This window comes from Miscanthus floridulus, chromosome 11, assembly GCF_019320115.1.
Source record: "Miscanthus floridulus cultivar M001 chromosome 11, ASM1932011v1, whole genome shotgun sequence".
NCBI classification, from domain to species: domain Eukaryota; kingdom Viridiplantae; phylum Streptophyta; class Magnoliopsida; order Poales; family Poaceae; genus Miscanthus; species Miscanthus floridulus.
In genome coordinates, this window is record NC_089590.1 from 98,744,618 (window position 1) to 98,759,771 (window position 15,154).

General features: G+C 50.7%; 1 protein-coding gene and 1 pseudogene across 1 annotated transcript; one reads left to right on the forward strand and one right to left on the reverse strand.

Moving 5' to 3' along the window:
* The first annotated feature begins 239 nt into the window (after positions 1-239).
* LOC136494207 (uncharacterized) lies at positions 240-11,167 on the forward strand (annotated as a pseudogene).
* A 281-nt stretch (positions 11,168-11,448) lies between these two features.
* Positions 11,449-12,604, reverse strand: LOC136494722 (uncharacterized). The gene has a single exon (XM_066490906.1). The coding sequence runs from the start codon at positions 12,433-12,435 to the stop codon at positions 11,794-11,796; it is 642 nt and encodes a 213-aa protein (XP_066347003.1). The 5' UTR covers positions 12,436-12,604; the 3' UTR covers positions 11,449-11,793.
* Positions 12,605-15,154: the final 2,550 nt, after the last annotated feature.

The following is a 15,154-nucleotide window of genomic DNA, read 5'->3' on the forward strand; positions in this document are numbered from 1 at the left end:
GCGCCAGGGGAAAAGATGCGGACTCCCGCGATGCGCGCTGCCTAAAAGTTCCATTCCATTCCTTCCGGCGGCGGCCGGCAATACGCACTATCCCTGGCGATGGCGATGGCGGCGACAGGAGAAAGTCACCACCTTTATTAGAGAAGAGATCCTATTCCTCTCCTCGCCTCCGGTTGCTTCTGCGTGCGGCCAGGCCAAGGAGGGGAACCGGCAAAGCAAACTACAGACGCGGGCACGATATGCAGGCCGCCGCCGCCTCCCCATGGACGATGAAGACCCTGCCGATGCTGGGGAACCACCTCCGCGACCCCACGCGCCTCGCCGGCGCCTCCTCGTCCTTCCACAGCACGCCCGCCTCCTTCGCCAAGTGGAGGAACAAATGGGACTGCCACAAGGTCCGTCCTTCCCTCCCTCGCTTCTCGCCATTCTCTCTTTGCTCCACGATCCTCATCTCACATTAATTAATTTATTATAATTAAGTGAAAGATAAAGATTCCATAGAGCAATGCTATTCGTTGCTATAATTTGGGTGTTTTTTCACTGATCATGTGCCTAATGTGCTCAAAACTGTTGCTCGCGTATGCTTATTCCACCAGACAAAGTAGTTTTGGATTTCCAAACCAAGCATCAGCACAGGATGCATCAAAATTACAATAGTTCAGCATCTTGAGTGGCCAAATTCCAAATCACCGAGTGCCAGCGGTCATGATTCCTTATGGCCAATGGCTTCTACTACGGGTCAACCATGAATCTCCACTCTTTAAATATCTGCCTTCATCTTACGATGATCACACATTCAATTTGTTACACCATAATTTCATTCAGCGGTGCCACTCATCAGACACTGAAATGTGAAATAACTTAATACATGATGATTGATTTGACACTCCTTTCATACCATGAGATATTATCTCATCAGACACTTCTCTCTATTAGTCATTGGTAGGGGTAGGCATATCATTAGTAGCTATGTAAAAAAAAATCTCCTTTTTTTCCTGGGCAGTTCTACGCATATAATTTACATGCTGACAGATTTCCTGCTGCCAAAACATTTTGCAGAGCGAAAAAGGAGCACGGTAGGCATCCAGGGTATGTTTTGACTCCTCCCTCTGTTAAGATATATCAGCTTTGAACCCTATGCGATCCCTTATCTTACAACAGTTGAACCAAAATATAGCACTTTAACTTAATGCCTTGTGCAAGAAAATTACTAGCATTTACAGGAGTGACGCTCAATTACTAAAGGACAGTGGACTTTGAGTAACAGGACTATAATGTACTATTATATCAGCTAGACCTTTTGCCTTAGGTTTCTTCCATGCTTTACATATAATAACTGGAGCATCTAGTTATATCTATGGTTATCTGGAATATTTGTGGGATATCAATTAATTTAATTTCACATGCTTTGATGCTCTGTAGGTGGAGAAGTTTAGTATCGTAGTCCTTTCCTGTTCCAACTGATGTATGTATGAAAACATGAAAACCAGTTTTTATGTGTATGGGAAGCAGGAGGTTCTTGTGCCTCTAGTTCCTACAAAGGGAAAATTCCTCTCTGTTTTTTCACCACAATCTCATCTTGCAAAACAAAAGTGAGCGGAACTGGAGCATTTATCTTGACAGTTTTAGTGGTGCATAATTGGCATTTGTTTTAGGGTTCTTTGGCATAGACATTTTTCGTACATTAGACTAGAACGGAACGATAGGTGTAATAATCTTACAGGCCATAGTATATAGTAACTGACGAATGCTGAACCAGCTTACATATGTGTCTTATGCCAGATTTCCAGTTACATGTACACGAACCACGTTGGTGTTAGTCTTAAATGTTGCTAATGTATACAAACAGCTCCTATTTTTGTGATGTTATTCGGCATGGTAAGGAGATTTTTCTGACCAGTAACATGTCCACAGAATTATGAGAGGTATGTGGTTCGGCTTCGGCAAAAACGAGCAGAAGGAAAGAAGGCCCTAAAAGATTATCTTCTCTATGGAAAGCCATCACCTCATTTACAGCTGAACTTTCTACTTCACTTTTGTCATTTGGACTGTTGTAGTCCTTCATTTTCAGGGATAAATCAACTTTTTTTTCACTCTTCCATGAGCTTATTAAGGGAGCGATGTGTGTGTGTATCTATATAGCTTAGCAAATGAAGTAGATCATCATCAGTTTTAACTTCTAAAATCTGTTATGTACCTATGATGTGTTCCCTCCAGGATGGAAGCACAGGTAGCTTTGCTAACTCACATGCAATTCCGAGGTTCAAAACGTTTAGGAAAGGGCCTCAAACTCATTGGTCATCGAAGTCTCGGCAAGGTGTACGCAATCACAGAAAGAGTAGGTTTCTCTAAACTGAAACAAAGCCTATGATTGTTTTGCATTTGATGCTTTGTTGCCTTGGAGCTACTCGTGTGGTCTTTTAGCATTTCTGGATTATTATTATTTTTTGAACGCAATGGCAGGAGCTCTGCATTTCAATTAAGATAGGGAAAGATAGTTTATGTACAAGTAAGGACACTCCAGATGAGGGTTTCAAGCCCCCCGAAGCAGGTAAAGTAGGGGAACACCCCCCCCCCCCCCAGCGGGGGAACAACAGCTAAACATAAGCGAATGCTCTCTTCCTTTGCTCTATGTCTTCCTTTATCCTTGCGGCTACTTGCGGCACCGTTTCTATCTTGTTGTCGAAAATTCTCCTATTTCTCTCTTTTAAAATATTCCAAAAGGTGTAGATTACTACCCCGTTAAGTCGTCTACGTTCAGTTTTTGGCACTTTCCTTGCCGCCTCTTCCCACCATGCCCTGATATGGATGGGGTGTGCCTGGGGTTGCTGTTGCGGCTGATTGAAGTTTTTCCAATAGAGAATTTGATCCCAAACCGCCTTAGCAAAAGGGCAACATAGGCATAGGTGGAGGGTTGTTTCTAAGGGACCGTTGCACAGCACGCAGTGCCGATGGTGTGGCCATCCTCTCTTTTGTAGGTTTTGCGCCGTAAGAATTTTATCTTGCACTAAAATCCAGGCGAAGATCTTGCATCTGTTCTCCACCTGTGCTTTCCAAATGAGTTCAGTACGGAAGTGGACGAGCGAGCCTTTGAACTGAATTCTGTAAGCTGAGCGGGTGGAGTAAATCCCATCCTAGGTACATTGCCAGATGATGGAGTCCTGAACGCCCTGTTGTAGGTGCACATCCTGAATTCGTATCCAAATGGACACGAACTCCTCTATGTGGACAGCCGAGGTGATTTTCCTTCCTAGCGAGCGCATCCAATTTTTGTTCCGGAGCTCTTGTTGCACTGTTCGGTTTCTCCTTGAAACAAGGCGAAACAAATTCAGGGCTAGGTACCTTGGAGCTTGTCCTTCAAGCCAATTATGGTGCCAAAACTTAGTCTTTGCACCATCTCCCAAAGTTACAATGATTGAGGAGTTGAAGAGGAGACGATCAACATCAGTACATGGAAGCTCTGAGCCGCTCCAAGGCTTGGAGCCGTCCACCCATTTTTGCTAAAGCCAGCGCAACCGGATGGCTCTCCCAAATCTATCAAGGTCAGGTACACCTAAACCATCTAGGTCTTTCGGTCCGGTAACTGTTGGCCAGTTAACCAGGCAGTGTCCACCATTGGCATTCTCCTCCCCCTTCCACAAGAAAGATCTCCTGATTTTGTCGATCTTTTTCTTAGCCCATGCCGCCAAGGGAAACACTGTGAGGTGGTAGGTTGGCATGGAGGAGAGGACTGACGTTACTAGAGTGAGGCGCCCCGCTTTGTTTAGCCATCTTCCTTTTCATTTGGGTAACCTTTGTCCAATACGCTCAATGAGAGGTTGCACATGGATCTTTTGCAGTGATCTAATGTGGAGTTGTAGCCCCAAATATTTGCATGGGAAGTCACATCTACTACCGGTGAAGGGTGATAGGACTTGGTCTAGGTTGACACTTCCACAACTGATTGGATGCACTGAGCTCTTTTCTAGATTAATATGGAGTCCCGAGAATGTGCCAAAAGCCTGGAGGATGATTTTGACGGCTTCTACATCATCTTTTATTGGATTGATGAAAATAGCCGCATCGTCTGCATACATAGAGGTTCTCTATTTTGCCGCCGTGATGGGTAAGGGGGTGAGTATCCCATGTTGGGTTGCTTGGTCAAGCAATCGTTGAAGAGGGTCTATAGCTAAAATGAAGAGCATGGGTGAAAGCGGATCTCCCTGCCGGACGCCTCTGGCATGGCTAAAAGTGGCTCCTTGCCGCCCATTAAGCAAGGTTGTCTAGGTGGACGTATGGAGCAGAATAAAGATCCATTCACGCCAGCGTGGTCCAAAGCCCAGAGCCTGCAGAATCTCTATCAAGTACCCCCAATTTACCGTGTTAAAAGCTTTGTGGATGTCTAATTTCATGAACAAAGCCGGTATCTTCAGCCTGTGTAGCCTTTGTACTGCTCCCTGGACGTAAAGAAAATTATCATGGATGCTTCTCTTTTTTATAAATGTGATCTGGCAGTTGGAGACGAGGGAGTTCAGTCGAGGGGCAAGTCTGTTAGCTAACAATTTGGAGAAGATCTTTGCAAAGATATGGACGAGGCTGATGGGTCTAAAATCGGTAACTCTCGTTGCATCGGTTTTTTTGGGTAGAAGGATGATGCATGCCGAGTTTAGCCATTCAAAAACCTGTGCATTCAATGTGAATAGGCTGTTCAAGGCTGCCATAACATCCTCTTTAATGATTTCCCAACAAGCTTTGAAGAAAGCACCCGTGAAACCATCCGGGCCTGACGCTTTGTCGGAAGGCATGGAATTTATAGTATTTTTTACCTCATCATGGGAGAAAGGCACCTCCAAGTCGGATAGATCATGTTGAGTGTAGCCAAGGGATTGCCAATTGATTGTCGTAGTTCTCGGAACTGCAGAGCCAATGTGATTTTTAAAATAATCTCCTATCACCTTTTCTTTTTCTTCATGAGCAACCGCAATCCCCCCATCTGTATGCAGACAATGTATGTAATTCTTTATCCGACGTGCACTGGCTCTAATGTGGAAAAATTTGGTGTTAGCATCTCCACAACGGATGTATGTGAGCCTCGATCTCTGTCTGATTCTTGATTTTTCAATGGCTGCGAGCCCCATGCTACGGGCTTTGAGGCGCCGACATAGGTCCAGCTCCATGTCAGTGAGCAACCTATGCTCTTGGGCTGCTTCTAACTGTAATAATACCTCCTTCACTATGGCTAGCTGCAGCTTCATGTCCCCAATTTTTTCTTTTTTCCAACGCTTGATTCCTTTTGCCACGCGCGCCATTTTGATATGCAAGCGTTTCATAGGAAGAGCAGAGGCGACCGCCCTATTCCAAATGTTTTGGACAAGATCTCGGAAGCCTTCCATCTTAGTCCAGAAATTTTCAAAGCGGAAGGACTTGTTCTTATGGTGGTGAAGCTCTCCCTGCAGTAGCAGCGGGGTATGGTCCGACATGAGCGATGGAAGGGAGTGCAAGAAGCACGCGGGGAAGATCAATTCCCACCCTGGGGTACATAGTAGTCTATCAATTCTGGTGAGCGTCAGGTTGTCCTGTTGATTGCTCCAAGTGAAGCGGCGTCCATTTAGCTTGATTTCTTTGAGCCGCAAATGATCAATCGTCGCCCTAAATGCCCCCATGAGGCGCCGGTTTAGATTGGAGTTGTTCTTGTCTTCTTCTTGGTAAATGAGATTGAAATCTCCCAGGATGAGCCATCTATTGTGTTCCGGCGGAGGAATGTTCTTCCATTCTTGGAGGAATTGTAGTTTGGCTGCATCTCCTTGCGGTCCGTATACAACTGTAATTTGCCACTTTATTCCATCCGCCCTCATGTTGATTTTCGCGGTTATAGCGTTCGTGGTAAGTTCAATGTCGGAGAGGTCGAAGAAGTCTTCATTCACAGCTAGGAGAATGCCTCCTCAAGTCTGTTCCGCCGGGAGCACAACATAAGACTTAACAAATTTGGCTCCTACTGTGCGGCGCACCACATTATGATCCATAACTTGCATCTTTGTTTCTTGTAGACATACAATGGTGGCACCAGTGCTTCTCACTAACTCGCTCACCGAGTCTTGCCGGGCGCCGTCATTCATGCCCCAGTTAAGTATTTGGCAATTCAGCTGTGCCATAAAAAAAGCAAGGGTCCCCTGTTTAAGCATAATCTATAGATGGAGGCAAGAGGCAAGCCATCTGGGGCTGTTGTTTTGGCAGGAAGAACAACGTTAATCACACTAAGACACATGCTCATGAAAGCAGGAAATTGTAGACGCCAATTAATCTGAATGCCAGTGGCTGTCGGCGCAGTGATACAGTGCAAGAGTTTCTTGCATACAGGGCTGCTGCTACAACGAACTGCTAGGTGGAGTAGACTTCCAGTCTGATGGGGTGGCGACTGTAGGCCTCTGGCTGTCGCCGTACCCAAGCAACATGACTGGAAGCTCACAAACCGGAGGTCGACTCTAGACGAGAAACTCCTGGAGTGGTGATTGTTTTCTACCATTAATACATTGAGTTACCCTTCGCAATCAGCAGCTATCTAAACCTACGGAGTGGACAGTGCAGCTGCTGCGTCGAGGCCGCACAATGCCGTCAGAGCCTTCACGACGGCGTCGGTGAGTTGTCCCTTGAATAGGATGAAGTAGCGCAGCAACATATCGTCGTGACTGAGTCCTTCCTCGTCGAGGATGCCGAGCCTTTTCATGAGCACTTGTCTAGCCTTCGCTTGAGTATCGCCTCTGGGCCAGTTCATGGCAGCAATGCGCACGCTTCTGCGTGCCGAAACCACAGCCCTCTTGCATCGTTGTGGCGGGCTGGCTCGGCGCGATGGAACCTGCAAGATGGGTTGGGGCAAAGGGTGTGAGATCTCCTCTAGAAATTCTGACACCTCCAGTGCAGCGGCAGGCATGTTGTCGACAGCATCGTTTACCTCCAGTGCTGCGGTGGCTTGCTCCGGACGTTCCCGCTGGAGTTCGTTTGCCATGCGTTGATGGCTCGAGCAGGTGGTGGCCGGGCCGCGGGCGCAACGTCTGGAGTAGACGATTCTAGGGCGGAACCGCACGACCTGTGCGCCACCTGCTGGTTGCGCCTGCAGATGGTGTGGGGGGGGAGCAGTTGGCCGCCTGGAGTAGACACATCCCAGGCGGAAGCGGCGTTCTACAACAAGGGTTGAGCGCTGCTGTGTCGCGATGTCGTGGTCGCTGTCGGGGAGAACCAGAACCTGCAAGTCAGACGAGCATGAGATAGGTGCAGCGGCCGTCAGCGGATCTGATGCAAAGTTTTTTGGTGACGCGCCGTCAGGTTGGGCGTCCGGCTTCCTGGTTGGAGAGGTTGTGGGTGGTGGAGTCATTGCCTGATCATCCATTGGACTTTGGTTAGCACGCACCTTGGGAGGGTTCGGCGATGGGTGATGGTTGTCGCCGTTGCCACCACCGAAGTCAGGCGACTTGCAGCGCAGGCCTGGCGATGGGGACTTTGAGCGCGCCTTTGTGGGCCTCGGCTCCGATCGCGCGTGCTTGTGGGGCCTGCGGTGGGACGTCCGCTCCCTGCTCCGACCCCTGGTTCAGCGATGGACATCCACCGGGCGGCCGGGGTTAGCGGGCTTGGTGAGCTGCTGTCGAGTCCTGTTGTCGCCTGCATTGTTGCTTGGGGCAGAGAGGCGGGCGCCATGGCCAGCAGCGACGTTGTCCAGAGGGCGTCGACGACCTCCGTGTTCGGGGCTCCGGTGCCTACGACCATCGTGCCTGGACTCCGAATGCTCCCGCTCCCGGCCCTTGGGCGCACGCGAGAGGCTGCGGGTGAGGCGTGAGTACCAGTTGTCGCCCTGACGTTCACGGCGCCCGCGACGGTCGTCATCGTCGTCGCGACAGCTATTGCGGACATCAGCAGGTGTAGGGTCGTGGCGGTCACGCGGCGTCCTCTCCCCATCAACGACACCGTAGTGCCACGTGTATTCACGGGGAGCAGCAGCCCGTCCATCCCTTCCTGGTGGGTCCTCCACCAGGTCAAGGTGCACGAGCACCCTGAAGGTGAGGCCCCGACGGCCGCGAGCAGCTTGTGTACTGTGAAACTCTGCTTTCCTGCATGACAAGGTTAACCAGGTTACCTTTGGAATGTCGGACGGGTTGTGCGTCCATGCCCAGACACAGAGTGCCCTGGTGTCCTCTCGGTCCAGCGAAGCCTTCTCGACGTAGTCAAGGTCGCAAGCTCTGGCGACTGCCCTCTTGGCGATGCTCTCGTTCCAGGCGTGAAGTGGGATGCCCTCCAGGCACAGACGAACGCGGTACTTGAGGTCGTAGATGTCGCCGTGCGTGACCAGCTGCCACGGCCTTGTGTGGATGTTGAGGTTGCGATAGGGGAAGGTCCCCTGGGCCACAGCCTCGTCACGGTGGTGACGGTGCTTGAAGTCGATGAAGAAGTCCTTGGGGAAGTGCTTGACGATGGTGACATCCTCCGGGCAAACCGGAAACTGGTGGCAGATGGCCCTCTTGATGACCTTAGGCTCCACCACCGGACGGTTCCCCCCCAGCCAGGCCACCATGCCATGCATGGAGAGGCGGTCGAGCTCGTGGTCCATGTCATCAATGGAGAAGGCCACATCACAGATGTCCAGAGAGCGGACAGAAGGGTCCCCGGGCCTGGCCATCGCGGTCCTTCCCAGAGGGGCGAAGTTGCTGTCGTCGAATGGCGGAGGAGCAGCCGTGGGCAGGGGAGCTTGTTGCCGGGAGGATGAAGCTCTGCCCTTGCACACTCTGCTTTTATGCCCCCAGCGGCCACAAGAGAAGCACCGCACCGGGTCCCTGCAGTCCGCCGTAGCGTGGCCAGGGGAGAGACATCTGAAGCATTTACCTCTCATGCGCCTCAGAAGTTCATCGCTGTGGTGGTAAAGTGCCGATTTGACCTTGGTGGTTGAGGGAGTTGAATGCATCGTGCCTTTGAACTCACACGCCACCAGCGCCTCGGGCGCACCATGGACCAACCATCTTCATCTTCTGACGCGAGCTGCGCGCGTGAATGCGCCCCATCGGCTGGCTCGCCCCGGTGACCGCCCTGAGCCACCCCCTCGGGAAGGAAAACCACCATCAATGCAGGGCGCTGCAGCCTGGAGGGGGTGAGTTGAATGCTCAGCGGAAGGAGCAGCAGAGGCATGCTTCACTGCTGCGGATCTGAGGCAAGATTTCGTGGACGAAGTGCCGTTGGAGTAGTAACACCTCACATAATGGTTGTAGAGGGGGGAGGCGAACTTCACACGCTTACCAGACGTGCTTCCTATCTTGTCCGACGCGCCGGGCGCAGCAGTGGGCGCGCGGCGCCGGATTTCCGGGCCCACGGCGACTGATTTGGGGACTGGGCGACGGGGAGGCGCAGCAGCGGACGCGCGGAGCCGGATTTCTGGCCCCACGGCGACTGATCTGGGGATTGGGCGACGAGGAGGCGACGTACGGGGCTTCAGGCGGCGGGAGACGGGCTCGATCTGTGGCTGTGGGGCACTGCTAGCTGGGCGAGTGGGATGAGAAGGACGGCCGCGGGGTGGGGAACGCGCTGTAGCGCTCGACGACTGGGGACCGCGGCCGGTGGCGGTGGATCTGGGCTGGGGAGCGGCGTGCGGGGGCGGGGGCGGAGCAGGAGCGGGGGAGCGTAATGGTTCCATCCAAACCATGTCGCATTTCTGGATTATTCTGTAGTACAGTATGTAGCACATTCATGAGTCATGCATATGTTACTCTGGTGGCTCCTACATCCTTCACTCTGCTCCTATGTTCAGACTGGTATATGATCTAGTGACATGGCATGGAAACGGTGTTGGTGTGATCATATACTGCCTAACACTTCTGCATCACTGATAGTTCATGCGTCTTATGGTGCTGTTTACTAGCAAAAACCTGTTGAGCTTCCATGATTTATTGAGTATGTACAAATTACCATGGATTTTGCACCTTTGTCCATGTGAACCACTTCATGTTAGGCAGCGGATCATGAAAAATGGCACTTAGACGAGCAGTTGCCTTTTGCAGGTAAAAAGGACAAGGAAAGGTTCTGGAACTTCTTCCATGAGGACCATTATGTGCACCCTGATGACATCTTTGAAGCCATCTTCAGTGCACATCATGGTTTTACTTGGTCTCACATATCGTGGGAGGGTTTTCACTTCGGGGACAAATCCTTCAGATTTAGATGGAGTGGTGGTGAGTCACGCAGGCAGAGAGTTCCAAGTGACAGCGAAGATGAAGAAAGCGAGGGAAATGAGAGCAGGGAAACAACCAGCGCTGGTTCACATGCGCACAGGGTCATCCTTGGATTACCACCATGTGGTCCACTGACTCTAGAAGATGTAAAAACTGCGTAAGTTGTCATTTCCTGAAATTGCTGTTTGTCTTACTGTTATCATGTTTTTTTTTTTGGTATGTATGCATAAGTTGTACCCCCACTCTAGGACTCACCTGAATTACCCCTTTGGCATGCAGTTTCCGGGCATCTGCTCTGCGGTGGCACCCTGACAGGCACCCAGGGTCATCACAGGTGTGTATTCAACCAAATTCAGTTCCTGAAAGTTAATAGCAGAAACTGATGCAGTCATTATGCGTGTTTGTTGTCCATTCGCAAATAAATACAAAAAAGCACAGATGATAACAAGGGCATACCACATGTTTTGCTTGCGTGCGCAGGCCATGACTGAGGAGAAGTTTAAGCTGTGCGTGAATGCGTATAATTCACTCTGCAGTTTCCTCAAGGCTGCTTAGTGTCGTTGCTGTCTTACGCACGGACGATGATTGCATCTTTCTATCACTGGAGGATGTTAACTTGTTTTGGTGTATCAGTTTTGAAAGGCTCAAGGGATGAACACCTGAACAAGGAAGGCACTGGTGATTGCGGCTGTTGTTTTGTTTCACTTTCCATTTCGTTTGAGATAGATAGCTACATAGCCAAGGGCCAAGCTCCGACGTCGAAAGGATGGGAGCCAGTGTTGTTGTACTAACTTGTACACTAATGTCAAATGTAACATTTGATTCCTTCATTTTGATTCATAAAAGTGAAATAAATAAAATACTAAGAAACAAACATGTGAGGCCTCCTGCATATGGGTTTTGTTAGCTGTGGACTTGTGGTGTGGTATTGTTATTATTTTTCTGCTGTTGTTCTGTCCTGCATTTTTTTTTCTGAAACTTGTTGATGCTCTCCATCTGAGAGGTGATGTGCCGTTCCATGTTGTGGGTACAGGGTACTGTGATGATTTGGCCGGGATAAAGCGAGGCTGGCCGGTGTGGCCGCCGTCTTGCAGCTTTAGTCAAAAGTACTCGCCCCTCCGCTGAAAAGAAGCTAAAAAGTACGGTTTATTTACAGTCGCAGCAAATCAAATCGAAACAAATCTATTTGGAACTCTGGAAAGAATGCCCAAGAAAAAAATTGAGGAAGGAAAGAAGAGAGAAGAGAGATGCCTCGAACTTGCACATTGACTGATAACTCTGATAGCATAGCAGGGGCCAAGCGAAAGCATCATTCTGAGTCTGACACACAATTAGGAGAGGATTATCTTATCTAGCCATCTAGGTGGAGGTGGTAACCTCTCTTTCATTTCATTTCATAGCTACCCTGCAGATCCTGTCCTGCTACACACTAGGAGTACTAATTAAAGAAATAATGGAATGGTAGGTAATCTCCTCTGAAACTGAAATGTCATCTGACACTCTACTCTACTCAGATGCATTATGCATGGAGGCAGAGAGATAGATCGATCTAGGATCTCCCTCCTAGATAGATAGAACAGCTAGAAGTAGCCAGCAGAAGGCTACAAGGCTAGAAGCAGAGGATTGCGACGGAGGCGGCGACGGAGAAGGCGAATGTGGTGATGAGGAAGGCGAAGTGGATGGCCCAGCTCCGCCTGAACTTGGCGAGGTACGCCTCGGGCGGCTCCTGGTACGGCACCTCGACGTCTGCCGCCGGCACGACCTCCGCCGCGGACTTGAGCATCCTGAGCCTGTCGGCGGCGAGCGCGAGCGTGAGCTTGTGGCACCGGCGCTGGTAGCGGAATCCGTTGAGGCAGCGGAGGTGGTGCGCGACGGCGGCGTAGAAGGCGAGGTGCGCGAGCGAGAGCAGGCCCGCGGGCGCCCAGAGGTGGCGGCACTGGAGGCGCGCGGGCGGGGAGGACGCGACGCCCGAGAGGACGAGGGACAGGAGGAGGAAGAAGGCGAGGAAGAGGCGCCACAGCTCCTGCTTCTGCGCGTCGGCGGCGCGCTTCTTCTCCACCGTCTTGTCGAAGTGCAGCTGCAACACCGTGCCCAGCGCCTGCGCCGCCGACTCGCGGGTCACCACGTCCACCACGGCGCCGGCGGACCCGGTGGCGGGTCCGGTGCCGGCGCCGGCGCTCGCGGTGGCGATGTAGGCCGCCTCGCCCACCGCCATGGCCTCCCCGACCCGGGCGCCGTAGTGCAGATCCATGGCTCGCTCGCTTTGGTTTGGTAATTGCTGCGAGCGACAGATGCACGGCGCGGGAGGAAGAGGATGGACGGGCGTGGACAATGCAGACGCAGGCAGGCAGCGCGGGTGGAAGTGAGGAGGGGGTGGACTAGGGGGGCGAGGTTGGTTTTGGGCTTTTGACAGCACGCACCAGCTCAGCTCATCGCCATCAATCCCCATCGGGCCATCGGGGATGAGACGAATGGCATTGATGGTAACAACATCTCAGCTCAGGATCTTGGTCCCTTCACGATAGTGGAAGCGTGATTAAATCTAGTCGACAGGCTACCGAGGGATAGATTTATGTTAGCAGTGAATCGATGGAGGTGCACGTGAAGAATTTGGACGGTGACAAAGAACGCAAGAGACATCGATTAGGCAGATTCAGGCCACCGATTTGACGTAATACCCCTACGTTCTTTGTCTTTCGGTGGGTTGTATTACGTGTGATCAGATGAAAACGAGGGGGTCTCTACCCGTCTTATATAGCCCGAGGGTAGGGTTATAGGTCGGTTGTTTCTCCCGATCGATTTACAAGATAGGAAGTTACAAATATTACGTGATCTAGCATATCCGAGCAGATTTCCTAGATCATCGAGGATCTTCACGTAGTCTTGCGAGGCACGCCGACCTGCGCCGTGCTTCGCACAGCGTCGTCTTGTAAGCTAGGCCTCCAGCAGTGGCGCGGCCGATGCGCGATCTCATGGGCTGGGCCTCCCCTAGCAGCTCGGCCCATGTACAACCCTATAGGTATCGGGGGTCATACCCCCACAGCTAGTCCCCGAGCATCTTGCATCCTCTGAGCCACATCGCCCTGAGCTTGTCCGAGCTGACCAACACGCCGCTAATTGTCACGGACAGGCTTTCGACCTGTCTGGCTAGGAGCCGAGCTGTTGAAGAAGATGTCCGAGCAATCGGTCAAGCATTCGAGCTGTTGGAGCGAGCGTTCGAGGTGTTCAACCGGGAGCTGAGTTCAGACTTATGCGAAGCCTATGTTTGTCGGAAGGATGTAAGGAGCTCGAGTGATTTTTTTTTTGAAATCTCCATCTTGAACCAAGTGTGCCCGCTTAGGTTCCAGACGTCGAAATTAGTCGCGTGGCGTCCTTGACTTAGTTATCGCGGAAGAACTTAACCTCTTTGAAGAAATCTAAGCCAAAGAAATAAGCACAATCACCGTAAGGTGAAGTGTGCCCACTTAGTTCCCGAGTCTGGCACTAGGCGAGGTAGTCTCATGGTGCCAGGGTCTAAAGTAGTAGTCTTTAGCTGAAAAAAACAGTACAATCACACGTAGTCCCCGAGCATGCTGGAAGATTACGAATGTATCTTGTAGCAGGGTCAGAGAAAGAAAAATATCTTGTCGTAAATGCCTAAAAAATTCCATCAAAGCAAAGCTTAGCGTTGAATTCCGTTTCATCGTTCCACGTTCGACGCGGTTTAAAAGTATTAACTATTAAGCAATTGAAATTAGCGCCCTGTTCGTTTGGACTTGTTTGGCTGATAAGCCATGACTAAAAGTACTGTTGACTGATTTGGTATGAGAGAAAAATATTATTCGTCGACTGAAAAAATACGACTTATAAGTTAAAGATATACAAGTCCAAACGAACAGGACGCAGGACGATTGGGAACAGGGGAAGACGACCTGCAAGCTGCAGCTGCCGCCGCTGCATATATGTATCAAGGGACTAAACCTTGGAGGGACTGATTTGCATTGAGTTGTGTCAGTTGTAGACCAACTGGACATGATATATTTTATAGTCATCTCCTTTTTCATCCCAACCTGCAAAACAGAACTATGAGATTTGCATATTGATATTTATTGTCAGCATTAAACTGTGAACAAATAATGGTTGCATAAGAGATGTTCTTTTCAGCATAATTGATATGTCACTTACAAAAATTGATATTTTTTTTAGCCTTGTGAATCTAATATAAAAGGAACATACAATTTACAAAGTAGTGATGCTGTAATCAGACGAAGAAGAGAGAAACGAAAGAAGTGTAACCTCAGTAAATTTCCTTATATTACAATGAGTTAAATGTACCAGAGGTCCATTAACTTGTGAGGAGGTTTTGGTTATGTCCATCAACTTCTAAAGTGGCTTTTGAGGTCTATAAACTTTATACGCCGTATCACTTAGATCCATACCTCTTCACGTTGGCTTCTCGTACTGATGTGGCATGATGCCGTGGCAATGCGGGCGTGCAGGTGGCTTCCTCCGGCGGCTGCTTGCTGTTTGCTGTTGTTCGTGCTTGCTGCTTGCTGCTTGCTCCGGCGCCCCTGTGCTCTGCCGCCCCACTGCAGCTGCTTGCTGCTTGTTGTTGCTGCTCGCCGCCGTCGACGATGCCGGCCCTGAACGACGACCCACCCGACGATGACGACGACGACCCGCCCCGCTGCAGCTGCTTGCTGTTGCTGCTCGTCGCCGTCGCCGACGAGCTGCGGCCAGTGCCACACTTGGCCTCGCTCATAAGCTTCTTCAAGACGTACGTACGTACATATCGATCGTATTCGTATGTGACGACGACGATATCGATGACGCCGACGACGATGACCGTGCCGACGCCGGCGAGATCAGCGAGGCAGCAAGCACCCGACGACGATGACCGTGCCGACGCCGGCGAGATCAGCGAGCAGCAAGCAGGAGCATGCGCCGGAGCTAGCAGCAAGCAGGAGCATGCGGCAAGCAGCAAGCAGCCG